Source organism: Serinus canaria, chromosome 5 (genome assembly GCF_022539315.1).
Source record: "Serinus canaria isolate serCan28SL12 chromosome 5, serCan2020, whole genome shotgun sequence".
Classification (NCBI taxonomy): Eukaryota; Metazoa; Chordata; class Aves; order Passeriformes; family Fringillidae; genus Serinus; species Serinus canaria.
The window spans coordinates 46,066,254-46,088,447 of record NC_066319.1 but is presented as its reverse complement, the minus strand read 5'-3'; the positions used below and the strand labels follow the sequence as shown (position 1 = coordinate 46,088,447).

The 22,194-nt window shown below is 40.2% G+C and overlaps 1 protein-coding gene across 3 annotated transcripts in view; it reads left to right on the top strand.

The window, feature by feature from the left end:
• The window catches only part of TC2N (tandem C2 domains, nuclear), a 30,090-nt gene that overhangs the window by 4,070 nt on the left and 3,826 nt on the right, over nt 1–22,194 (top strand). For 2 of the 3 annotated variants that reach the window (XM_018907302.3, XM_018907301.3), the window contains exons 2-11: nt 9,073–9,199; nt 9,863–10,096; nt 13,383–13,547; nt 15,248–15,339; nt 15,935–16,010; nt 17,160–17,260; nt 17,913–18,029; nt 18,883–19,074; nt 20,885–20,999; nt 21,473–21,672. In XM_018907302.3, the coding sequence (XP_018762847.2) occupies nt 9,133–9,199; nt 9,863–10,096; nt 13,383–13,547; nt 15,248–15,339; nt 15,935–16,010; nt 17,160–17,260; nt 17,913–18,029; nt 18,883–19,074; nt 20,885–20,999; nt 21,473–21,672 (1,359 nt within the window). In that variant the 5' untranslated portion in view covers nt 9,073–9,132. The remainder of the gene's footprint in view (nt 1–9,072; nt 9,200–9,862; nt 10,097–13,382; nt 13,548–15,247; nt 15,340–15,934; nt 16,011–17,159; nt 17,261–17,912; nt 18,030–18,882; nt 19,075–20,884; nt 21,000–21,472; nt 21,673–22,194) is intronic. The other variant, XM_009101807.4, reaches the window with a different exon arrangement.

Below are 22,194 nucleotides of genomic sequence, written 5' to 3'. Positions count from 1 at the left end.
GGTGTGAAATCATGGGTCCAAAATCTCTTAGGAAGAGTGTTGATTTAAACTCAATAGGATTTTTTTAAAAACCCATATTTAAAAAAAAAAAAAACCTGTAGGATTTTTTAAAAAAAACATTTATGGTGTAGCAGTTGTTCACTGTGTTGTTCAACAGTTCTGTCCTAAGAGAAAGCAGGGAATGGCAGCTTCATGCTGCCTACTTCTGCTCTCAGGACCTCTGTCTCCTCAGAAGGGAGCAGAGCCCCACCACCATGTCCCAGAGTTGTAGCAGCATTTGGCCAATAATGATTGGGATCTTTGATACTGCCATTAAATTGAGACAGTTTTGATTTCTGCTATTTCTCCTGTGTCTGTGCAAAGTCCTTGAAAAAAGCCTCTGTTACACAATGCCTGGTTACCACTCATCTGGCTGGGCAGCTGCCAACAACTCCAGCCAGTACAGCTCTCTGAGAGGCACTGCTGGGGCTCTTATAGTGCTTCTGGGTTCCTGGTCTGGGTGGATTTCATGCAAAAAGTAATATACAGTTGTACTTTATAAGGACGGTATCCTTCTGGACTTTTATTTCAGTGTGTGTTTAGGCAGCTTCCTGAGCTCAGTACACATGCCCTGCAGAGCCATACTCCCAGTCTGGTTTGGATTTGAATTATTTAAGATCAGTTCCCATTTCCTGTTCTTGATTCATTCATTTAACCTGTTTTCATATATGAAATGTACTTGAGTCACCTTTCCTTTCCTAATCTCAGACATAGTCTTTCAGCTTTCATCTCTACAGCCTACAGGTTTGCTTCCTCTCAGCCCTGTGTAACTGGTTCTGCAGTGACAGTATGGGACAGAACTGCTGAGCTGGGAATCCTCACCTATTGGAAACTCCATCATTGAGTTTTTTGTCTTCATCATGACAGGTTTTTTGTTTTCATCATGAAACTGGATAACAATTATGTGTAAAATAACTATTAAAAAACTGCTCCACCTAAAACAAAGCAGTAGACATGTATGCCCACATACATGTAAAGAAATTGTCCATCTTCATTCTTGTTTTAGTGGTAATGAAACTATTTTTCCATGCAAAACTGCTTGGGTTTCCTTCTTTCTTTTCTTTTCTTTTATTTTTTTTTTCCCCAAATATACGAAGAGCTGTTTGCATTAGCTGTCTGGATGGTATATGTGTATCCATGTGTTTTCTGTATGGCTCTGTGGTCCTGGCAGCAGCTGAGGAATCCTGAATGCCATTTAATGCTCTTTTTCAGTGTTGCATTGAGTTGGTTTCCAAGGGCCATCTTTTCAAAACTAGACACATTTAGCCATGTTAGGGAACTCCACAGGCAGATGCTCTTGCCTAAAATACCTTCTTCTTGGCTGTCTTGTTGAAAAATGAATCCAGATGTTTCCAGTTTTGTTTGGTATCAGAGCTATAGAAGGACTGCTGACAGTTCTATTTTCATGGCTTCTTGGCATTAACGGCAGAAAGAGAAAAAATTGGATTAAAACCTACCACAGAATACATAAAGAAAGTCTTAAGTTTTAAGTTAGATTATAAAGTAACAATTGGTGATTGTTGTGATTTGTTCCTAATCTGCTTAGAGCAAAGGACTTATCTTATGTTGAATTCTTTCCATGTTCTCATCAAAAGCCAAGTTCTTTTTTTATAGATATTTTAGTCTCTTCAGCTTTCTTTTCTGGTGTCCTGACTTCAACTCTTGCTTTGCCGTTTTCCATCTGAATCCAGAAAGGTCTGCAGTCCAACACAATGGATTTATTCTTTTGTTTACTGCCCCAATACATACAATATTGTACATTCTTGTCCAAGTCAGTGAATTTATCTTCGGTTCACAGGAACAGTGTTGTCAGATTAGTAATTGGATGAATTGGTTGCTTGCCTAATGCAACATTAGGAAGAAACATTATATCAACTTTTACAGCCCAGAGCAGAGGGGATTCGGCATATTAAAATCTGAAGTTTTAAGATTTATCTTGGGATAGATTTATAATGTTTCCTTCTTAATTCAAATATGAATCTCACACAAGAAAAACTGGTTCAGATTTACGGAAATTTTTCTTTTGGCCCTTGTAAATTGTATTATTAATGTTTTGCATTCTGGGGTAGGATTGGATTAAGTCTACATCTGAGGGCTGCAGGTGCAAGTCTGTAGTGCTAAACCAGAGGCAGGGTGTCCCTGGGGTCCCTGTCAGAAGGACAACTTTGGATCCTGTACTTGTGCCAGGGCTTGTTCCCCTTCTCCAAGGGGTGCCTGAAAAGCAGAAGCAGTTGTTCCTCTAGCACAATAGCTCAAGCACACACACCTGCTCAGCTTTATTTTTCTTAGGGGAAGTAGGCAGGAGCAGTTAGTTCTTCTTTGTGATGTACTCTGGTGCTCTGTGCCTGGGCTGTGTGTGCAGATGTGCTGAAAGCCATTTGGCCTCCTCCAGGCTGGAGCCCTGGGAAGAAGCAGCTGCTGAGCTGAATTGAGACCACAGCTAGATTGCACAAGTGATCCTTAGGGTTCAGCTCAGGGCCTGCACGGAGAGACACATACATTAGATCATCTTTGTCTGGGCAGAGAAGCTGGAAAGAGAAGGCAAAGCTGGAATGGGACATGGTATGTTCCCTCAAAAGTGCGTTTGGGAAGATGTGGCCGCTCCAAGAGAAGTTTCTGCCCTGGCACAGTTAGAGCTAGACCTCATTGGCAGGAGAAGATGCAAAGCAGCTCGTGGGCTCACAGTGAGCTCTGCATTCACTGCTATGACAACACTTAAGCCAAGAACTGATATCTGAGGTGGTTTTCTTTCCCTCGAGAGAAGCTTGCTGAAGTTAAATAATATTTCTGTACAGTTGTCACATCCTGGGTGATAGCAGTAACATACTGAGCACTCCTGCTGATTACAAGAGATTGAAACGTTGCCTGCAATTGTTACCTGTAGGAGAACCCAGCAAACAATATCTTACCTGAATGCTATGGCAGTCACCAAAGGGAGTGTGGAGGTGCAGTCTGCAGGCTCCCACCTTCCTCATCTTTTTCACTTGCTCAAAGTACAGTCAGAAGGATGCAAAGCCAATAGTGGACTGGTGGTTTGGAATGTCAGTACAGTGCTGTGAGAGCGAGAGCAGGCTTGTCTTTACAACCATTATTAAATGAAATATTTTCTCACCTTAGATTATCCTGTGATATTGTTGAGGCTGAGGTGGATAGTTCCTGGAGATAGTTAAAATAGTAGTATATAAGGAAATTAATTATTGTAATATTTTCTGAAATAAAAAGATGTCTTTCTGCTAAATCTGCTGAGTGTAGTGCAGGCATAACTTGTTGAAATCCACAGGTGTCAGAAGCTGAGGGGAGTGGGACAGGGGCTTATAATGGGCCTTCTGGTCTTCAAAAGCCAAATTCTGCTTTAGCAAACTGTAAGTGAATGAGAGGAGGTTGCAGCACAGGACTGTGACAGCTCATACCCATGATCTGGTCTGTTCAGTTTCCTGTTTTTGTGATCAGTGAGAAGGACATGTAAAACTTGCCCTGATGTGCAGCTGTGTCATCATTTACCAGTGTGGGAAGATGCTTCCTGAGCCTGGGCAGTTGGTGGTTTGTTTGCATCATGGAGTGTGACTTTACCATCTATTTCTGTTACCTGATTCAGCTGCATAACTGCTCAAACACTGGGAGCCTCTTTGCCCAAGGCAGGCTGTGCCTTTTATGTCTGTCATAAAATCTCCATCAGCTAAAATAGCTTAATGACACATGATCTTCTCTTCAGTTTTAAATATGCAATTACACTGTTTTATTCATTTGTTGGACTGGGAGAGTTTTGCATCTCTTCATTATGTTTCTGTTGAACTGTTTGTAACATGTCTCTCACAAGAATGTCTTTCTGGTTGTGTCCTCATAACTTCTCTTTTTCTGTTGTGTTATTTCAGCATCTTCTTTGTGATCTGCTGCTTTCAGGATAAAATCCCTTTTTTTCCAGTCCCAAAAAAAAAGAAAGCCACCCAATATCTTAATTTCCTTGGAAGGCAGAAGAAGTGGAATAATCACTGCATGCAAATTTGCAGAGCTTTCATGCTCTTACAAGAGCTGTGGCCACAAGCAGAGAAGGGGGTGTATGTCTGCCCACACCCACCCACTGGTTACTGCATATATCACTGCTGTGGCCTTCTTCCAGAAATAGGTGTAGAAAGGAGCTTCTTAGCATGCACCTGTAGGTGTGTGTTGGCATGACATTTTTGGTTTCCTTTTCTTGTAGTTCCTGCAGACATCCTGCTACTCCTGAAGTTTATAATGAATAGGAATGAAAGCTGTCCTCTCTTTTCACATGCTCAGGCCCATTTGAATTACCTGTCTCTCCCATGTGGGCAGTACAAGTCAGATCTGCCTACAGTCCCCAAAAAACTAAGTATTTTTAGTTTTTTGTTTTAAAACTGTGGGCTCTATATTTTTGGTAAGTGTGTGTAGGTACATGTGCTGTCCTTGCTGCTGTGGTAGCAAAGTATCTGGAGGCAAATGTCTCAAAACCACTTAGGCTGTTTTACTAGGCTTGGCTGGTTTTGGGACGTGGTGGCCATCAGCCACCCCTCTTCAGCTGAAGAGCTGTGCTGAGAGGGGTGCACAGCTCCCAGACACTCTCCCCCAGAAGCAAAACCACAAAACAGCTGGCTGTGCTAGTTAAGCCTTGAGCAGCATCTGCCCCATCAAATGATAATCCATCTGACCTACATCAGAAACAGCTTTTGCTGTGCTGTGCTTCTGTAAAAACATCTGGAGACCTGAGCTGGTGCTGTTATGCTCTCTGAAGGATTTCTATGACTGGGACTGACTGTATCTTCTGGATCCAAAAGGCAGAATGTCATAGAGCAGCATGAACAGGTGGCAGGAGAGGTATCAGAAACGAGGTGTTTGGCTGAGGTGTGAGCTCAAGCTTGAGCTCACTTTCTCCAGAGGGCAGATCCTCCTATGTTGCCAAGTGTCCTGGCTCTTCTGGGGCTCCTGGAGCTGTAGACAATTTTGTCATTCAAAGATCTGTCCCAAAAGCTGTATAAGAACTGATAATCCCTTTTTTCTGGGTATTTTGTTTTACACATCCTGCTGTGTGAGAACTTACTGCTGCTAGCATTTTGCTGTGGTATGTTTCTAAAATGCAGATCTGAGAATGCATTATATACATTTATGACTGGTAATAAATCTCAAAATGTTTGAAACCACTGGCTTAGCCAGCTTTCCCTGTTCAAGAACAGCTATTTCACCTTTGTTTCTACTGTGCAGTTATAAATGTGTTACCTGTTCAACTCCTATGGAGCAGAGCTGTGACTAAATGCAGTAAAATTCATTGGCAACCTGCAGTCTTACTGCAAAACACCCTTTCCTCATAAGGCAGTAAAGACCTGACATTTCTTTTCAGACTGCTTTCAGCTTTTAATATTTAATATTGCTATCATCCGTTTTCTATCATGTTCTTTTTATTTAATGAGTTGTTGAAAATATTTACTTTCTTCTCCAAACATCTCTGTCTTGTAATTGTTCTGGAGGCATTTGGAAATAAAGTCTTTGATACTCTGTTTATCTGATTTTAGCTCAGTCAAAATTTCTATCAGAGGAATCTGGAAATCATTAAGATAATTTATGTTTTCCATCTAAACCCATTAAAATAATAGTTATTATAATTCTCTAGGCTCAGTGTATGTGTGTGGTTAGGTTTTAAACTGCTGTTTCCAGGATGTTCTAATAAGGTTGGCTCTCTTTTTGCCTTAGTGTGGAAGTACTCTTACTGAGTTTCATTTGCTTATCTGACTTTGGCTTGATACCAAGAAGAGAGAAATGAAATGGCTTACTGAATTTGGTGAAAAACACCAAGAAAGAGAAAATTTTACACATGAGTGACAAGATGTGGGTTCAGTTCCCTCCTCTGCAACCTGATTTCTCTGTGTTTATTTGTTCTGAAATGAGGGCAAATTCTCTTTTCCCCCATCCTTTTGTCAGTCTAGAATCTCAAAAATTAGGGTTGTCCTTGTTATGTGCATATTGCCTAACAAAAACTGACCCCAAAAAGTCGAGTAGAAAGTCAAGGAGTCTTCTTGTAAAAATGCTGGGAAGTCAGTAATTCTTTGGGATTTGGTAGTGCACCTAATGAATGTCTCTACGGTTTTGGTTTATTTCATAAATATATTCCCAGATAAATTCATGCTAGTGCAACCTTTTAACAACTATTAAATTATATACTGAGGATTTTTGGGTAGTAAACACCAGCAAAAGGATCTGGCATGTGGGATAAGTTTAACCTTTGATAGAAATGTCAACTTTTGTCAAGATCATGAAATACTTACTTAGTCTTCTCAATGTTTTTGTTTATTTTTAGTTAATAAAATATACAACAGAACCTGCTAAATTTCTTTCTCTCCCACGTGGTTAAGAGAAAACTTTTGCATGCAGTGAAAGTTGTATAAGTAACTGTAGGCATAACTTGGAAAATACAGATACAAAAAAATATAGTAAGTGGGAGCCAAGCCATCTAATTTACTGCCAGGATTGCTCAGACAAAAAAAACCCCAACAATTTTATCATGATAGTTTAATTAAGTGAATTAAAACTTTTAAAAGTAATTGAGACCATCCATGTTATTGATTCCATAAAGTGCTCTATGCAGAATGAGGGAGTGCTGTGTCTAAATGGCCTGTCCCTCAGCAAATGCAGTCTTTTTTTGTTGTAATGTAGCTGTGGTGAAAGTCTGGGGATCCAAGTGCAAGGTTTGTCACTGAAACCATTTCATTTGTAAGCTTAAAGAAGTGTAAACAGTGTTCTAGTCTCTTAGTCATGGAACTTTCTTCTCTAACTCCTATAATTCAACTAAAACTGAAATGGACCTTTAAGATGTGAGTCTATATACTTCGGCATTCACTGTTGATATTGCCTTGCCTGTTGCTAAAGAGCAATCTGTAATCCTAACTCTTCTTTACAGTAAGCAGTAATGAATTGCTTTATATTTGTCTTTAGATAGAAGAAAAATGTCTGAACATTTGTATGTTGATAAATGGGGAGAAAATGTAATGGTTCAAGACTATCACAGCTGACTTGGCCTTACTGTGAAAAGCATGGTCTTTTTTAATGATGGAAGAATAGGAGGTGTAGAAGTGCATTATGACTGTGAAATCCTCAATACCCATAGGAAGCCCTTTCTTTCTAGGTAAGGCACTCACCCACCCCTGTGAAGGAAAGGCAGCTGCTTGTGACAGATGATTTCCATTTGTTTCTTTGCTCACATTAATTGTTCCAGCTAAACAATCCCCTACCATGAACTGAATTTTCTCTGATGCAGAAAAATGATTTTTTCTACTTTATGTAGCTAGAAAGTAGGGCAGTATTAACATTTTGGTTTCTTCACCAGCAGTAGCAAATAAATTCTATCTGGACATTTTGAGATAAAAGTCTGTTTTGCCTCTGCAAACTGCCACTGAGGCTTAGATAGCATTGTTGCAAAGCTTAGAGCAAACAGAGCAGCTGTTTCAGTCCAGTTTAAACATGGTGAACAAGAGTGAAGCATATTAACTCCAGCTGTATACTGATAACAGCTGGGAAGGAAAATCACTGCAAGGGAACCCAAAGTAAATTAGCAGCCTTGGCTATCCTGAGTATGACTCCAAGGGAGGAGCAGCAGTGAAAGTCTGATCACTTGAACCATGGAGCATTTAATGAGAAATTCTCATGCTTCTCTAAAGATGCAGAGTAGGTTCTGGAGCTGGTGGCATTGCCTCTGAAGATTTTTGATGGAGATCTCTTGATGTACTCACACTCACAATTTTAAGATGAAGGCAAGTACTGAGAGAGGGATTCTGTGCAAAGTAATGGTCTTTGAGTTAGAGGAAGTGTCCGTAGCTTGCTGAGTCCACTTGACATCTACAGAATTTGAGGGGCTTTTAATGCAAGAAAAATTTGGGGGATATTGGAGTTATTTCCATAGACTTTGTGTGTTACAATGAATATTATGGCACTGTTCAAGCTGCAGGGGGAATGGTTTCTGTGTTGGTGCACAGATGCTTTTGAAATTTCTTGAAATTGAAATAACTGAGCAAACGTGTCCATTTTTCATCTTTTGGTAAAACTGAATATTTTCTCCATGCTTTCCCCCTTTATCTTACTTGTTGTCTTCCTCATCCCTTCAACCTATGTTCATGTTGTGCTTAGTGTCTTCTAATCTTCATTGAGTTAGAATTGTGTCTTGGGTATGTTCTCCTAAGAACCTTTTGTACTTTAGGTGGATATAAAAGGACTAGACTTAGCTAAAGTTTTGGACAGGAGGCAACACAGCTGTCGGTGTGTCTCTGAAAAGAGAACATAAGGATATGAATAAAGACATTTAAATGAGGCTGGTTAGCATTGTCATAAAGTTCTTATAATGTTAACCAGCTGTTAGAGACTTGTTCTCATTCTTTTGTAGATTACATGCCTCTTATTTTGCTGAAAGTCAGTGTGCTTTATTTCTGTGTGCACAGCAAACAATTATACAATAAACCAGGTCTTCGGTTTCATGTGTATACAATTAGGAGAAAGCAGTAGCTTCTCAAAGAAGGCAATTTTGGCATCAATCATAAAGACTGTTTTCAAGTTAAAGTATGGAGTATGTCGAGTGAAAAATGTAAACATGTATAGATGTATGTGAAAATAGTAGGGGAGTGAAAGAGGAGAGGAGAAACATGAACAAGGGAAACAAAATTAAAAACACATCTTGCAAATGGCTTGACAATACTATGTCAAAACAGTTGTAAAGCTGAGTAAACTCCAAAGCCCAGTGGCACACACAAATATGAGGAGAATTTTAGTGTTCCCAAAAGACAGGGACCTGTCTGGGTGGATCACTGAAAGTATTTGAATGCCATATGTTAAAGCTACCTCTTTCCTTGTGCTTTTATATAAAAGTGATTTTTCTCAGTGAGAGAAATCTGATGGCTCTGATCCTTTTATGACTGAAGTAACTTTCTGATTGATCCTGGGACTGTGTACAAAAAGCAGCTGCATATTGAATAGCTGGTAATATGCATTCTGATGTTACTTACTCCCATCTACTGTGGTTTGTTTTATTGTGTTTTTCAGGTCTGATAGCTGCACTGGATCGCTGATTGAGGTCCCCTCTAAATTATAACACTGAAAACAATGGCAACAGAATGTATAAAAACCTGCTGTAAATTGTGTTTCTGCGTGGACAAGGAAAAAAATGATCGTGAGTTCTGGCATAATGAGGGTTTAATAAAAGTTTTGTTGCATTAGTGATGAGACTTCCCATTAATTGAATTACTGTGTTATCCCTGATAAACTTGATTTCTCTTACAACATCCAAAATTCTTTCCATACCTCCACTTGGAGGTATTTGGAGATTGAACCCATGCTTGTTAGTATTATGAATTGGAACTGAGAAATAACAGTTGTCTGAAGTCTGCTCTTTGCAGTCTAGAATACTGTCCAAAAAAGCCAGCTTTTTTACCCAAGGCTGTGTAAAGGTCTTATATCTTTCAAACCCTGACAATTTGAATGCTTTTGTTTTTTTTTTAACTCTGGGTGTTTTTAACTCTGTTAGGTTTTTGTTTGGTGTCTTATTTGTTTGAAGAACTCATCTATGATACAAGTGTAGCTCTTGTGCAAATTCACTTAAGAAGAAGGTAGCTATAAATGTAGAAGTTTGGGCAACAAAGAGTTTGGATCAGTACAGGTGTCAGGAGGATGAATATCTTTTCCTGGTGCTACTCCTGAATGCTGTAAAACTGAATACTCGCAGCTGTTAAGTAAAGTATCAAGCCGAGATACTATTAAATAAAAGAGCTCTGTTCATAGTATTGTTCAAAAATTAATGCACATGTGTACTGTCTGTCTTGCTCTTTATTTTTAGCAGTTTCCATGGTGCAGGAATCTGAAGCAGTAGCTGCAAGCAAGCCAACTATTGTAGAGCAGCCTCCATTGTCTTCTGTGTCAGTGAAGCGTCAAGTTGGCTGTTCTGAGGATTATTTGCTTTCTAAACTGCCCCTGGATGGTCAGGAGGTACCATTTGTGGTCCCTCCATTCAGAATGGCTTATGTACAGCCAAAGAACCTTCCTAGTATCTCACATGCTGGAGGGATTAAAGGTAAAATACAGACAGTACTGCTGAAATTGTTGTTTAGCTTCTGCTGCACCTTGAATGTTAAGTATTCCTACTGAAGACATGTTGGCAGAACTTTGCCTGGTCTTGTTTCAAAGAATCATAGATTGTGCTGAGTTGGAAGGGTCACAAAAGGATCATCAAGTCCAACTCCAGGCCCTGCACAGGACACCCCATGAGTCACTCCAGGTGCCTGAGAGCATTGTCCAAACCCTTGAGCTCTGTCAGGCTGCTGCTGTGACCATGTCCCTGGGGAGAATGGGGAGCTTGTTTCTTTTCTCTCTGGACACCCAGAGAGGTTTTGGGAAGTATGTCATCCAACTATGAATCTCTGTGATGTTGTGTGAATAAAACTGAATGGGATGATTGCACATTAGTGCTCGTATTCAAAAGTAATGGAAGATGCTTAAAAGAAATGGAATCTTTAGAAAGAATTTATTGAATTTAGTGGAGACAAGGAAAGGCCTAACATATCCCCAGTATCCATATCTCTCAAGTAAAAGGAGAAGGGTGTTCTGGCTTTCATGGTTAATACTCTGGTATGTTTTAACATACTAACACATCTTCCTTTTCAAATTTTGCCAATAGATGGCAGGTGCTACTATCTGGCAGAATTTTTTGTCCCTATTATTTCCTGCTCCTTTTGCTGGTTTTGGGAGACCAGGGGGCGCAGATCTCCTGTTATGAGATTTTATATGAAGTTATTTCTTTTTTGCTTCACAACAATCTTGTACTTCATCCTCTGTGCAATTTAGACACAGTGGCATTTAAAAAGAATAGGATTCTGTCCCACTGATGTGAGTTACAGAGCATATGCTGCTGTTAGGCTTTTAGTCCTGCCAGGAGATGCACAGAATTAGGTAAGGGAAAATTCTGGCACAAAGACATACCTGAGCAGTTGTTTTCTCTAGGATTGCTTTGCCTCAAGGACATGATAAGCTGGTAGTGTGTTCTTAGTCCCATGTGACTTTATTTCCTTTCTGAAGGTGAAAAGCCTAATAACTGAAAGAAGGCAATCATATGTTGCATAACAACTAATGCAGTACTACCTAACTTTTTTGTGTTTGTGGGGTTTTATTCCCACCCTTCCCTCTTCTTCTCCCTAGGTCCCTGCTGTCGCTTCTTTCCTGCTCCTGCAGAGCTATTACCAAACTTCTTCCCCACCCACTGCTGCATGTACCACTGGCACCATAGCCAAGCTAGGCAGCCTAGCAGAGCTGTTTAGCACAGACTGGCCATTCTGTGTCCCACCTTCTAGTGGGTTTCATTTGGCATGTCAGCAGCCATTAACAGGCAGCTGAAGAGTTGGAGGTAGAACATGTGAGGCCCCCTTGTCTCTGAGCCTGATCTCCCCAGTTGCCTGCTATTTCAGTAGCTAGTTCTTGTAAGTCTGTGGTTGGATATGCTATGGAAAAGCAGGACATGCTCCTGATTATCCCCTTTCTCACTGGGTCTAGGGTTAGGCTCTGCCTAGCTTTGTCTAATCTCATCGTCAGAATACAGTACAGTGAAGGTCATCAAGGACTCTGAGGCATGGATGTTCTCCAGAGAGAAGGAAGATGTGTCTAACAGCCTTTAGATGAATGTTTTCCTTGTTCATGCTGTTCTTACACAATCTTAACTGTCATTGACTTGTCTATATTGAGAATTCTGCTTCCTGATAATTTCTGAGTGACCTGTACCGAGTGTCCTTTAGGCTACAAGCTGTTAGATCTTCTGGCAGGATGACCTGACTCTTTATAATTGAGTCTTGAGCTAATATTTTAGATTTTTGAAAAAATATTTGAAAAGTGACTCTCATGTCAAGTAGGCAACTTTAATTTCTCTTTCCAAATATAAATAATAATTTTTTTAACTACAGCTTTAAGCTGCATAAAGCTGTGCATAAAAATGCAGTGTTTACTTTTAAGGGAGATTTACTAAATAGAGTGAAGTGTGCTGTCATTCTTTTTTCACATTAGCCAAAGCACCAGCATACTCAAAAAATCTATTCAGAGTACTTTTTTCTTAGACCATTGTTAAATATCTGTAGAAGTCCAAGTGCTGCTCTCAGTTCCTCACCATTTTCTGTGCATGTCTGGCCATTTTCCTTTAGTGAAACAGAACATGCTCAGTGTTAGCTCTTGGCAACCCTTCTGAAAGTAATTGAGTTCTGGCAGCCTTTCTCTTCAGTGCTCACTGCAGTGTATCTCATGCTCTCACAGAAGTAAGCTCACCGGAAGAAGTGCTCCTGGTCTGGAACACTGGATTTTCCATCATCTGCTGTGTAGCAATTCTTTGTGGCCTCACTTTTAGTGTTTATCCTGATTTACATCATGCTCAAGCCCATTTTGCTTGAGTTCTTGCTTTATCACTGCCCATGTTCCATCTCAGTGTTTAAGGTTTTTACTTTCCTAACACATGCAGGAGAGGACTCTTGAGCAGTGGTAGTTTGCCTCTTATGGTGCAAGACATCTGCAGAACTGGAGGCACTTTACTGTGGGCTAAAGATTTTCTTAAGAGATAGGTTGAAGTCCAGGGAGGTAAAGTGAAGGAAACAAATATCAGAGTTTGGCAGAATCCAGGTCATCCCATTCTCTAATGTGCTGTTACATATGGCTTCTTTTCAGCCCAGACAGTAAAGAACACTACAGCAGTGTTCTTCACTGTTTTGCTGACCGAGACATGCGTGTTTTTTCTGAAATTATTATGAGCTGAGTAAAGGGATGGGATTCAAGCAGTCTCACATATGTCTACTTATGCCTCAGCCCACAATTCAAGTAATTTTGGACCAGTGATTTTATCATGGACAGACTTGCATGGAAAGTAGATAAGGAGACTGCAGTCACAAGCTGCGTTATCTTTCTGTACAAGATCTTCCTGAAGGTCTGGGGGTCCATTAGTTCAGTAAGAATATGCTGGGGGCAGGTAACTAAATAATTTGGAGGTTTTCTATACACAGAGTGCTACTTTTCCTGTTAACTTCTGTCTTGCTCTCTGTCTTTGGAACCTTCTGTATTTAACTACTTAGGCATTTACTGCAAAACCCCAAGAGAAGGTATGCATAGTTTTTTATGACCAATTTAATGCCAGTGCTTGCTCACACACTGTGGAAACCTGACATAATGTAAATGTGGGTTTTCTTTTTCTGTTTATTTTCCACTTTACCCAGAGTAGATAATACTGAACTATTTTGTCCTTTGCCCTGAAGGCACTCTGCCTGCCTTCTGAAGCCGGGCAGCATGTGTTCTGTCTGGAACTCTTGCATATGATGTTTGCTTGTGCTGCACAGAGTCGGCCAGAGCCTCGTTTGGCGAGCGGAAGGCAGAGCTGCACGGCGCGCACCAGTGGCCCGGCTATGACGTCTACAACCCCTTCTACCTGGAGCATCGCATCTCGCCGGATCTCGTCAGGCGCTGCCCGGCAAAAGCAGATAGCAGGAAATTGTATGGATCAGGTGAGAAAGGACCCACACCCTTGCTTCTCTGTCTTCCTCCCCTTTTCAGGGTTTATAGGTAAGAGGAATAAAAGCCATTAGTCTACAGAAGAACTGTGTGGTTATAGCAGTTCTCAAGCTGGTTGGTGTGCTACAGACACTCCTTGGTTGGTGAATCAATCTGCAGAGCCAGCCCTGCTTAATTTTCAGCTGCACTGTTACTTTTTGTCTTTTAGGGGCTTAACGAGGCTTGTATGCATCACACGAAGGTAGAGAAATTGGCAAAGTGATATACTGTAGCTGCCTCTGATCTAGACCAGGGCCCAGTACCCAAGATTTCAGCTACCAGTAAGAGGAGTGAGGGAGATGGAAAAAGGAAGCCAGGCAGTCTGTTGAGTAGGAGGAGTGCCTGAGGAGTACCTGTATGGGGAGAGGAGCAAGCACCAAAAAGCATGCAGGAGCAGATGTTATAAGAACAGATGCAAAATGGGGCATGATGCTATATGCTGACTCTTTTTGTCGTTTGCTTGTGAAGCTACAGCAATGTCCCCACTTCTCAGTGTGTAAGAGTGAGGGAGGGCTACGAGACAGTAAAAGTTTAGATAGAAAATGTTTGACTGCCTAGGTAAAAATGGTCTTCTCTGCTGTTCATTGGTGTATGTGTCCTGTAGTGAATGCTGTTCAGACTGCAGTAAATGACTGGCTGTTGCCTGTGATTGCTAAGGCAAATGCATTCAGAAAACTCCAACACCCCAGGAAAGGTACACACTCACTGTGAAATCGGAAGCCAGCAACAGCTCACATTTTAAAAGATGTTTTATTTAGAATGGTATAGCATTCTTATTTTCAGCTGGGGGAAAATGTCTCAGTCTGTGTTCTGTTTTAAAAGAATTCTGAATTACCATAGAGACTACATTAAAAGATTATTTCATATATTTTTTAAGAGAACAGAACACATGTAGAATTTTAGCAGCCTTTAACACATATGGTTTTACCAGGCTTTGTAAGCACCTGTGGTGGGAGCCAAATGGATTTTATTAAACTGTCTTGAACATCTTCCCTTCAGTCCATCATCTCTTTTTCCATTTCTCCTCAAGCAAAGAGAACACTTTACTAGTTTTGTCTTAGTAAGTTTTAATACAAGAAAGGTTTTTCTAGAGTACAGTTCTAAAATTTTTCCTCCAGAGTTTTTTGACAGCTGTTTCAGTACTTAGTTCTTTATACATCTATAAACTATTAAAACAAAACTGTAAACCTAGTCTGTCACAGCGAGTGCTGAGATGTTTTTCATGTGTGTGAGTTTAGAACTACAAAATATATTTATTTGGAAGGTACAAAATGAAATTCTTGAATTTTAATGTGAAGCCCCTTCTCTTTATCTTAAAAAAAAACTCCACACAAACAAACTGAAAAGTAAACTCATTAATGATTTTCTGAAATTCTACTTATTATTGGTAAACAACATATTTTTATTATTAAAATCTTTCAGCTTTTTTATATTTTACAGGCAGCTTTCTGTATAAAAATTCACATTTTCTTCATTAAAAATTTATTTTTTTGAAAAAGACACCATCTCTTCACCCCTGCCCCATCCCCATGTTCCTGAAAAACATTACTAGATAACAGCAGATCATACTGCAGTTTGTGAAAATTATTCTTAGTGAGGTTTTTTTCCTAGCAATGGTGCTAATGTGTTTTTTATTGTTCTTTCGTCTTATTAGTTAGTGATTTAAGACCCAGTGCTTTGCCTGGATCCCTGGATGTGAGCCGTTCCATGTTTGATCTCAGGAGCCCACCTCACCGCTTCATCAAGGTGAGCTCCCCTGGGAGCCAGGGTTACCCTGCAGACTCAGCTTACTCAGGGGGTCTGTCCCCACTGCCTTGTTTCCAAAGGACACTCTGGAGGCATTGCACTGTACACTGGGATGACTGGAGGGGAAATTTCAACATCTTGACCAACTTCAAGAGGCTTTTTCCTGATATCTCTAACATTTGCTGTTCTGGCCCGGAGGGGCTGTTGAGAAACCCAAGTAGGCAGTTAGGACAGACAGCTTGTCATGGTTCATAATCTTGTGGTTTCTCCCAGCAGTTGAACAATGGAACAGTGGAAGTTTCCACTGACACAAAACACTGTGTGTATTTATTTCTTCTATAATAATCATGTCTTACTTAGCAATGGAGTTGTGTATATATTCATGAGCAAAAAAAAATGTCTGCTGGTCAAATGGGTCCTCAATTAGCTCATTGCATCAAAATAGTAATTGCATGCTGCTGGATCAAGAAAATAGTAGGGAGTGAGGCAAAAATTTGAAATGGAGTATTTAGTTTTCATCGTATCTTGTCTGATGGTATAATCTCTGGGTTTTGCATCTGTTGCTCTGAGTTGATTCCTTTTTTTCTGTCCCCAGAGATATGATTCAGTCTCCAGTGTACCCAGCAGTTCTTCTTCCAGGAAGGATTCACAAGGCAGTAACAGGAGTCTGGGTAATGGTTTGTTTGTTTACCCTGTAATGAAATATTTCCCTTTGCATATGAAACATTAAACTGTTTCTACTCTGCTGTTGATGTTTTTGTTTGGTTTGGGGTTTTTTTGAGATGAATCTGACTAGGAGGTCAGCTGGAGATGACTTGGCAATTTGAAATTAAGAGTTTTGGACTTGCACTGTCCTGTTGTTTGGAGATTGAGCAGATGAGACTTTGAAAAATTCTCATGCTTTTGAGAAATTCATTCTTGGATTTACTACCCAAGTGAACCATAAAATCACAGACACCTTGTTAGGATGAAATGCAGCATCACGTTCCAGATCTAGTCCTTTTTCATGTATCAGTATTTTTCTGTGTGAGGTGCCTGAAATCCAATATCCATATTACACTGGTAATCAGACAAAAATATTGTGTGCAAACCCAGTATCCTTATTCATGAAAGAATGCTTAAGAAGTGGAAATGCAGCAAAATAAACCTTGAAAAATTAATCAGGTCCTCACAGAAGTCACCCTGCTATAAGTCAAAGTTTGACCCAGTCTCCTACTAAAAGAAGACTGAGGCAATGACCTGGTTCCAGTCATGACAGAGAAATGCTGGATATTAAAGACTCTTCTGACTTGGAGACAGCATAACAGTAAAATGTTTACTAGACTGGAATTGAAATTTGAGAAAGAAGAGACCAATTTACAAACTTAACAGTGAAAGAGCTTAAGGGAAGTGATAGGATATAAGTGTGTTCTGGGTGTCTCAGGAACTTGCTTTTTTTTTCTTTCTTAAAGTTTAACACAAGTTGTTAAACTCAGTAGAGATAACCCAGGCACATGGTGTGATTCTTGGTGTGGTCTCCTGTGCAGGGCCAAGAAGTTGGACTTCTGTGATCCTTAAAGATCCCTTCCAACTCAGGATATTCTATGATTACATTATTCTGTTCCATGACATGTGAAGGCCTTTAGCCATGCAGAAGTTCAGGTTACTGGGCTTGGTGGGTATTTTGTCCTTGGAATGCAGGTGTTAAAATATTTCAAACTTACTTTGAGAGAAGTTTGCAAAGATAAGCAGTTCACTGACTAATGAGTTCCCTTATTTCTGGAGTGAATTTTTAAGACACTGCATTACTTTTAAAAATATTAATTGGCTTTCTTCCATAGATACTATTACATTATCAGGTGATGAACGAGACTTTGGAAGACTGAATGTGAAGTTGTGTTATGTTTCTTCTGTAGAACAGATTTGGATCACAGTTTTACATGTAAGCAAATATTAAAAAGTCAATTATTTATTCAAATAATGACTATTCAATAACCAGTAACTATTCTGCTATACTTAGTGGTAATTGTCATAAAATTTGTCTCTATGTTACTTCAATAAATACTTCTAGGAAAAAAATTAAATTATTTATAAGTGTTAATATAAACAAAGTTCAGTCAAATGTAATACTAGGCTTCAAAGCATCTTCCACCCTTTAATTTTTTTTTTCTGTTGCAATCTCTATTCTGCTGCAGTCAATAAGAAGAAATAGTATCTATCTCCTTATGTTACTACACATATGTTAACATATGTTCAAGTTGTGAAGTGAGGAACTACTCAGCACACTGAGCTGGTCATAGGCTGGTCCTGCTATGGACATTTTCCTGTGAAAATTTGAAGGCAGTAAATGGGAGCAGTTGTGGAGGCACCATTTAAGTGACTTCTGTGATTCTATGACTTTAAATCTAACAGTTCCTTCAGGGCAGAACCCTAACAGAACTTTAAGGACATGTAGCTTCTTGAGGCTTTTTTGTCAGTAAATGTGATGCTGTTATGGTGGTTGTGAATAATTTTCAGGCAAGGGAACTTTGAGTAGACAGAAACCCAAATGGTAAGTCTTGCATTGTCTCAACTGACTTTTTTCAATGTTGCAGTGCAAAGACCTGAGCTGGCCTTCTAGCTGTGGGGAAAATCCTCGTGTCTGTGTCAAGGGAATTCTCACACTGCCCAAGCCAGTGCATTTCAAATCTTCTGCCAAGGAGGGCTGCAATGTAAGTAGAGGCACGCAAAATACTGAGAAATATTTTTCCCCACAAAAAATAAATGTGACAGATAAATTGATTTTTTAAAATAGAGCAAACATCCACTCCTGTGCCGTGTTTGCTGTGGTAACTGCCCAGGTGTGTTTTACTTCTCCCAACTTCTCAAAATCCTACTAAAAGCCTTATTCCACTTCCTCCCCCTATATCCTGCCTTGCATTGTACTCTTGCCCTCTTCTCTCCCAAGCTGGCAGGACAGATATGCTCATAGGGCACTGAGCCATGGGCTGCTGGCCGTGGCCCCTCTATGGTGGGGAGCAGAGGAAGACTGGGCATACCTGTAGGTGCACACCCATCCCAGGGAAAGTAGCTGAGGTACTGCCTCTCATTTGGCAGGAGACAATTTTCACACTTTCTCTCTACAGAAAATAGTAAAATTGGTCATGTGGGACAAGATTCCTGATAGTGGCAGTAAAGGAATATTAAGGGGGTGGAAGGTAAAGCAATATAAATCTCACATAATGTGAGCCAAAGGTGAAAGAAAATAAAATTAGCTGGAGAGACTGTAGCAAGAGCTTAGAGAATCTGTTGTCACAATGTGTGTGTGCTGTTGTAAAGCTCCAGAAGAGATGGCCACAACTTGTTATGGTAGTGAAAAATAATCCCAAACTTCAGCCCTGCCAGGGTGACAACACAGGGGTGAGTGTGTGGGGACTTGGCACTCTAAAAGCACACTTTTCCATGGCAACCTAAAGTGGCAGTCAGGAGCAGTGGCTATAGAGCCAGGATGCCTTGGTTTCTAGGTTTTGGGCTCAGTGGGATTCTCTTAAAATGATAATGTTACTCATCTGTTTTTCTTTCTAGGACATTGAATTTATGGAAACTTTTGTTTTTGCCATTAAACTGCAAAGCCTGCAGGCTGTCAAATTGGTATTTAAAATCCAGACACAGACTCCCAGGAAAAAAACGATTGGAGAATGTTCCTTGGCACTGCGGGAGCTGAGCTCGCAGGAGTCCAGCCATTGGCTGGATATATCTCCTCCTTCCAAAGCACCTGTAAGTGCCAACACTGTGAAAGTATGTCCTTATCTCTTCTAGAAGGGTTGTTGGATATGAAAGAAAAATAGTTCAGTAGTAAAAACTAGAGGGGTTCTTTTTTTTTTCTCTTTACTCCACTTCCTTGGAGAAAGGCATTTTGATGTGGAAAAAATGCAGACTTTTGAACTCTGCACATAGCTTTTCTGGTCATAAATTGCAGATGTTTCTAGGAAAAGAGCTAGAGCAAGCTCTTCCACACCATGGCTCACAGCTTGAGGGAGGGACATTCTGGGGAAGTGTTCAGCAAAGAACACCGGGTAATTGTCTTTTCTGACCAAAAAAGCATCAGAAGGTCTTTAGGACTCACAGCAAGAGCTCAGAGCAAATGGAATCTGCTTTTGTTATGGAAGAAAAGTGCTAAGATCTTCAGTGGCCTGAAACTGCAGAGACAGCCATATATTTAATGCTCAGATTGCATGCTGTGAAGTAATAATTCAGACAGTTCATTTCCATTAGTGTAATAAGAAGCAGGTGGTTTTCGCAGTGGGATTTCCTTTCCCCCTACTCTCACTTTGTTTGTTTCTTTTATAGATTGTGTCTAGACATTTGTATTTTCAACAAATTAAACTTGAATTAGCAATTCAAAAGCAAATTTTAAGTATGTCTGAGTAATATGAATGATACTCTTGATTTCTAACATAAGTTACACTTGACATTTTCAGTTCTAATGTGAATAACCATATTGCTTCAAAAGCAGTAAGATAAAGTGACAGAGGAAGCTGGTATCCAAGAGCCCTCCAGACACTCTGGGATTCATCCCTGTAGTAGCCTGTGAGGCAGCAAACCCTAACCTCTCTGCCAGTAGAAAGCCAAAGCTCAGAGTCCACAAAGTGGCTTCCTCACAGGGTTACACAGAAATTTTGTAGCTGAGCTACAAAGAGAATTTGTCTCTTTGATGAACTAGGGCTTGACTCTTCTTTATCTAACCTGTTGCTCTCTTGCTTAGTGCATTTTGGTTCATTGAAGTCCATTAAAACTTGAAGGCAACAAGGACTAGCAGTGTCCATTTAAATGAAGGCTGGGTCTCCATTGGCCTTTTCCTGCTGCTCTTACAGTGTTCTGAGGACATTACAGTGTGACAGGAGAGCAAAGAGGATGACTCAGTGCAACTTTGCCACTGGCACAAATTCTAAAACCCCCCCCCGAGAATCAGACTGGAGATCTTGATGCATACACTGTGTTTGGCAGTGGTGTATGTGTGTGGGTATGTAAAACACGAGTACTTTCATGGCACAGGAAACTACACAGTATGCAGTCACCCTAAGCACTCATGACATTAAGTGACAGGGCCTTGTATCAATGGAAACCATTGCTTATATAAAATTCAGAAGTGTAGAGGGCAACTCTGAAGGGTTTTGTGTCAGTGGAGCTTTTGTACTCTCTCACTTCCACACCCAGATTTAGTGAAGTTGCAAAGGCATGTCTGGTTTTCCCTGGATGTGTCTGCTCTTAGCACTGCAGAATCTGTACCAGGTAAAAACTGAGGACTAGGTGATTTGGCCAGTATCCCTGGCTGCAGGAATACACAAGGGCTGTATGTGCACCACACATAAGCAGCTCATCAGTGGAGCACATGTACTGCAGCTATGACAAGTGCAAGATGCACTTACTGTGCATCTGCAGGTTCTGTATACAACACATGCCTATATTTCTGTCCAGGAAATCCCAGATAGAAATGTGGGAGCCCAACATATGACAAAATTCCTGTGTTTCCTGAGTTTATAAGCAACTTAATCCAGATGTTATGGCAACATTCTTCTGCTTGTAGGTGTGCCGTGCAGAACTTCAAATAGGAATGTGTTTTCAAGCCATAAACAGGAGGATACAGTTACAGATTCTTGAAGCACAAAACCTTCCTGTTTCATCTACGCCACTGTCTTCAAGTAAGTTGCATCAGCTGTTTCATGCCTCCTCCCTGAAAGCATTTGTAACAGGTAAATTGCTGCTCAAATGGGTTGGCAATTCATAACATTCTTTAAGAACCTCAGACTAACACATGGTGTGGTAGATTTCATTGCCAAGGCTTGTTTCCCCAAATGTTGTACTTGATTACATTTTGTTTGGTTTGAAGATGTGTGTTTATGTATTTTGGACGATTTTTATCCCAGTATTAATCCTGACATACAAGAGCATTAGCTTGCACTTGCTGTTTGGATACTGTGTTAATCAGTCCAATATTACTGAACACATTCTGTTTATGTGACTGGTCAGGAAAGCTATTGTAGAGTTCTTTTGGCCAGACTTTTGAAAAATTGATGCAATTTGAAGCATACCTATTGATCTTGTTGGCTCCTTTCTGGGTGTGTTGTGAGTAACCCTTTGTGTGCTATGCCTTTTTCCTTCTCTTTTGTCCTAGATTTCTTTGTGAAAGTTGGAATGTTTAGTACAGAAGGGATCATCTATAAAAAGAAGACTCGCCTTCTGAAATCCACTAATGGCCAAGTGAAGTGGGGAGAAATGATGGTTTTTCCAGTTAGCCATGCAGAACAAGGAATTAGCTTTCTCATCAAGCTCTACAGCAAAAGCTCAGTGAGAAGAAAACACTTCCTAGGACAGGTTGGTTTCTGCTGGACAGCCTGATACCCTTTACTTAAAATCCAGTTCCACAAGTTTCTTGGTATGAATTTTAAAATACTTTAAATGAGGTGACATAAAACAAAATAGTAAATTCTACTAAACTCTTCTGTATGTAATTCAAGCAAAAATGGTGCTGGGCTCTTAAACATGCACTTGCCTGAGAATGGGAGTTAATACTTGAGTTTTCTTTCAAAAAGAAACACTAAAGTCAGTTTCTTGTGGAGTATTACTGTGTGACAGATTCCTTCCAAGAGATATAGGATCTCCTGGTTGCCTTTAGCTTTCTAAAGAAAAACATAGCACCCACAGGAGCTCCATAAGCTACAAGGTCCTGTACAGCAAGGGGGTGTTGGCTTACTGTACCAATACTCTCACACCAGGGGTCTGTAAAAGGAACTATCAACAGCTACAATGAGACTCCTTTCCTGGGTAGAACAATGCTGAAATCAGTACACTAGTCTATGTATGATCAAGTAATAGTATGAGTGTCCAAGCCCAAAA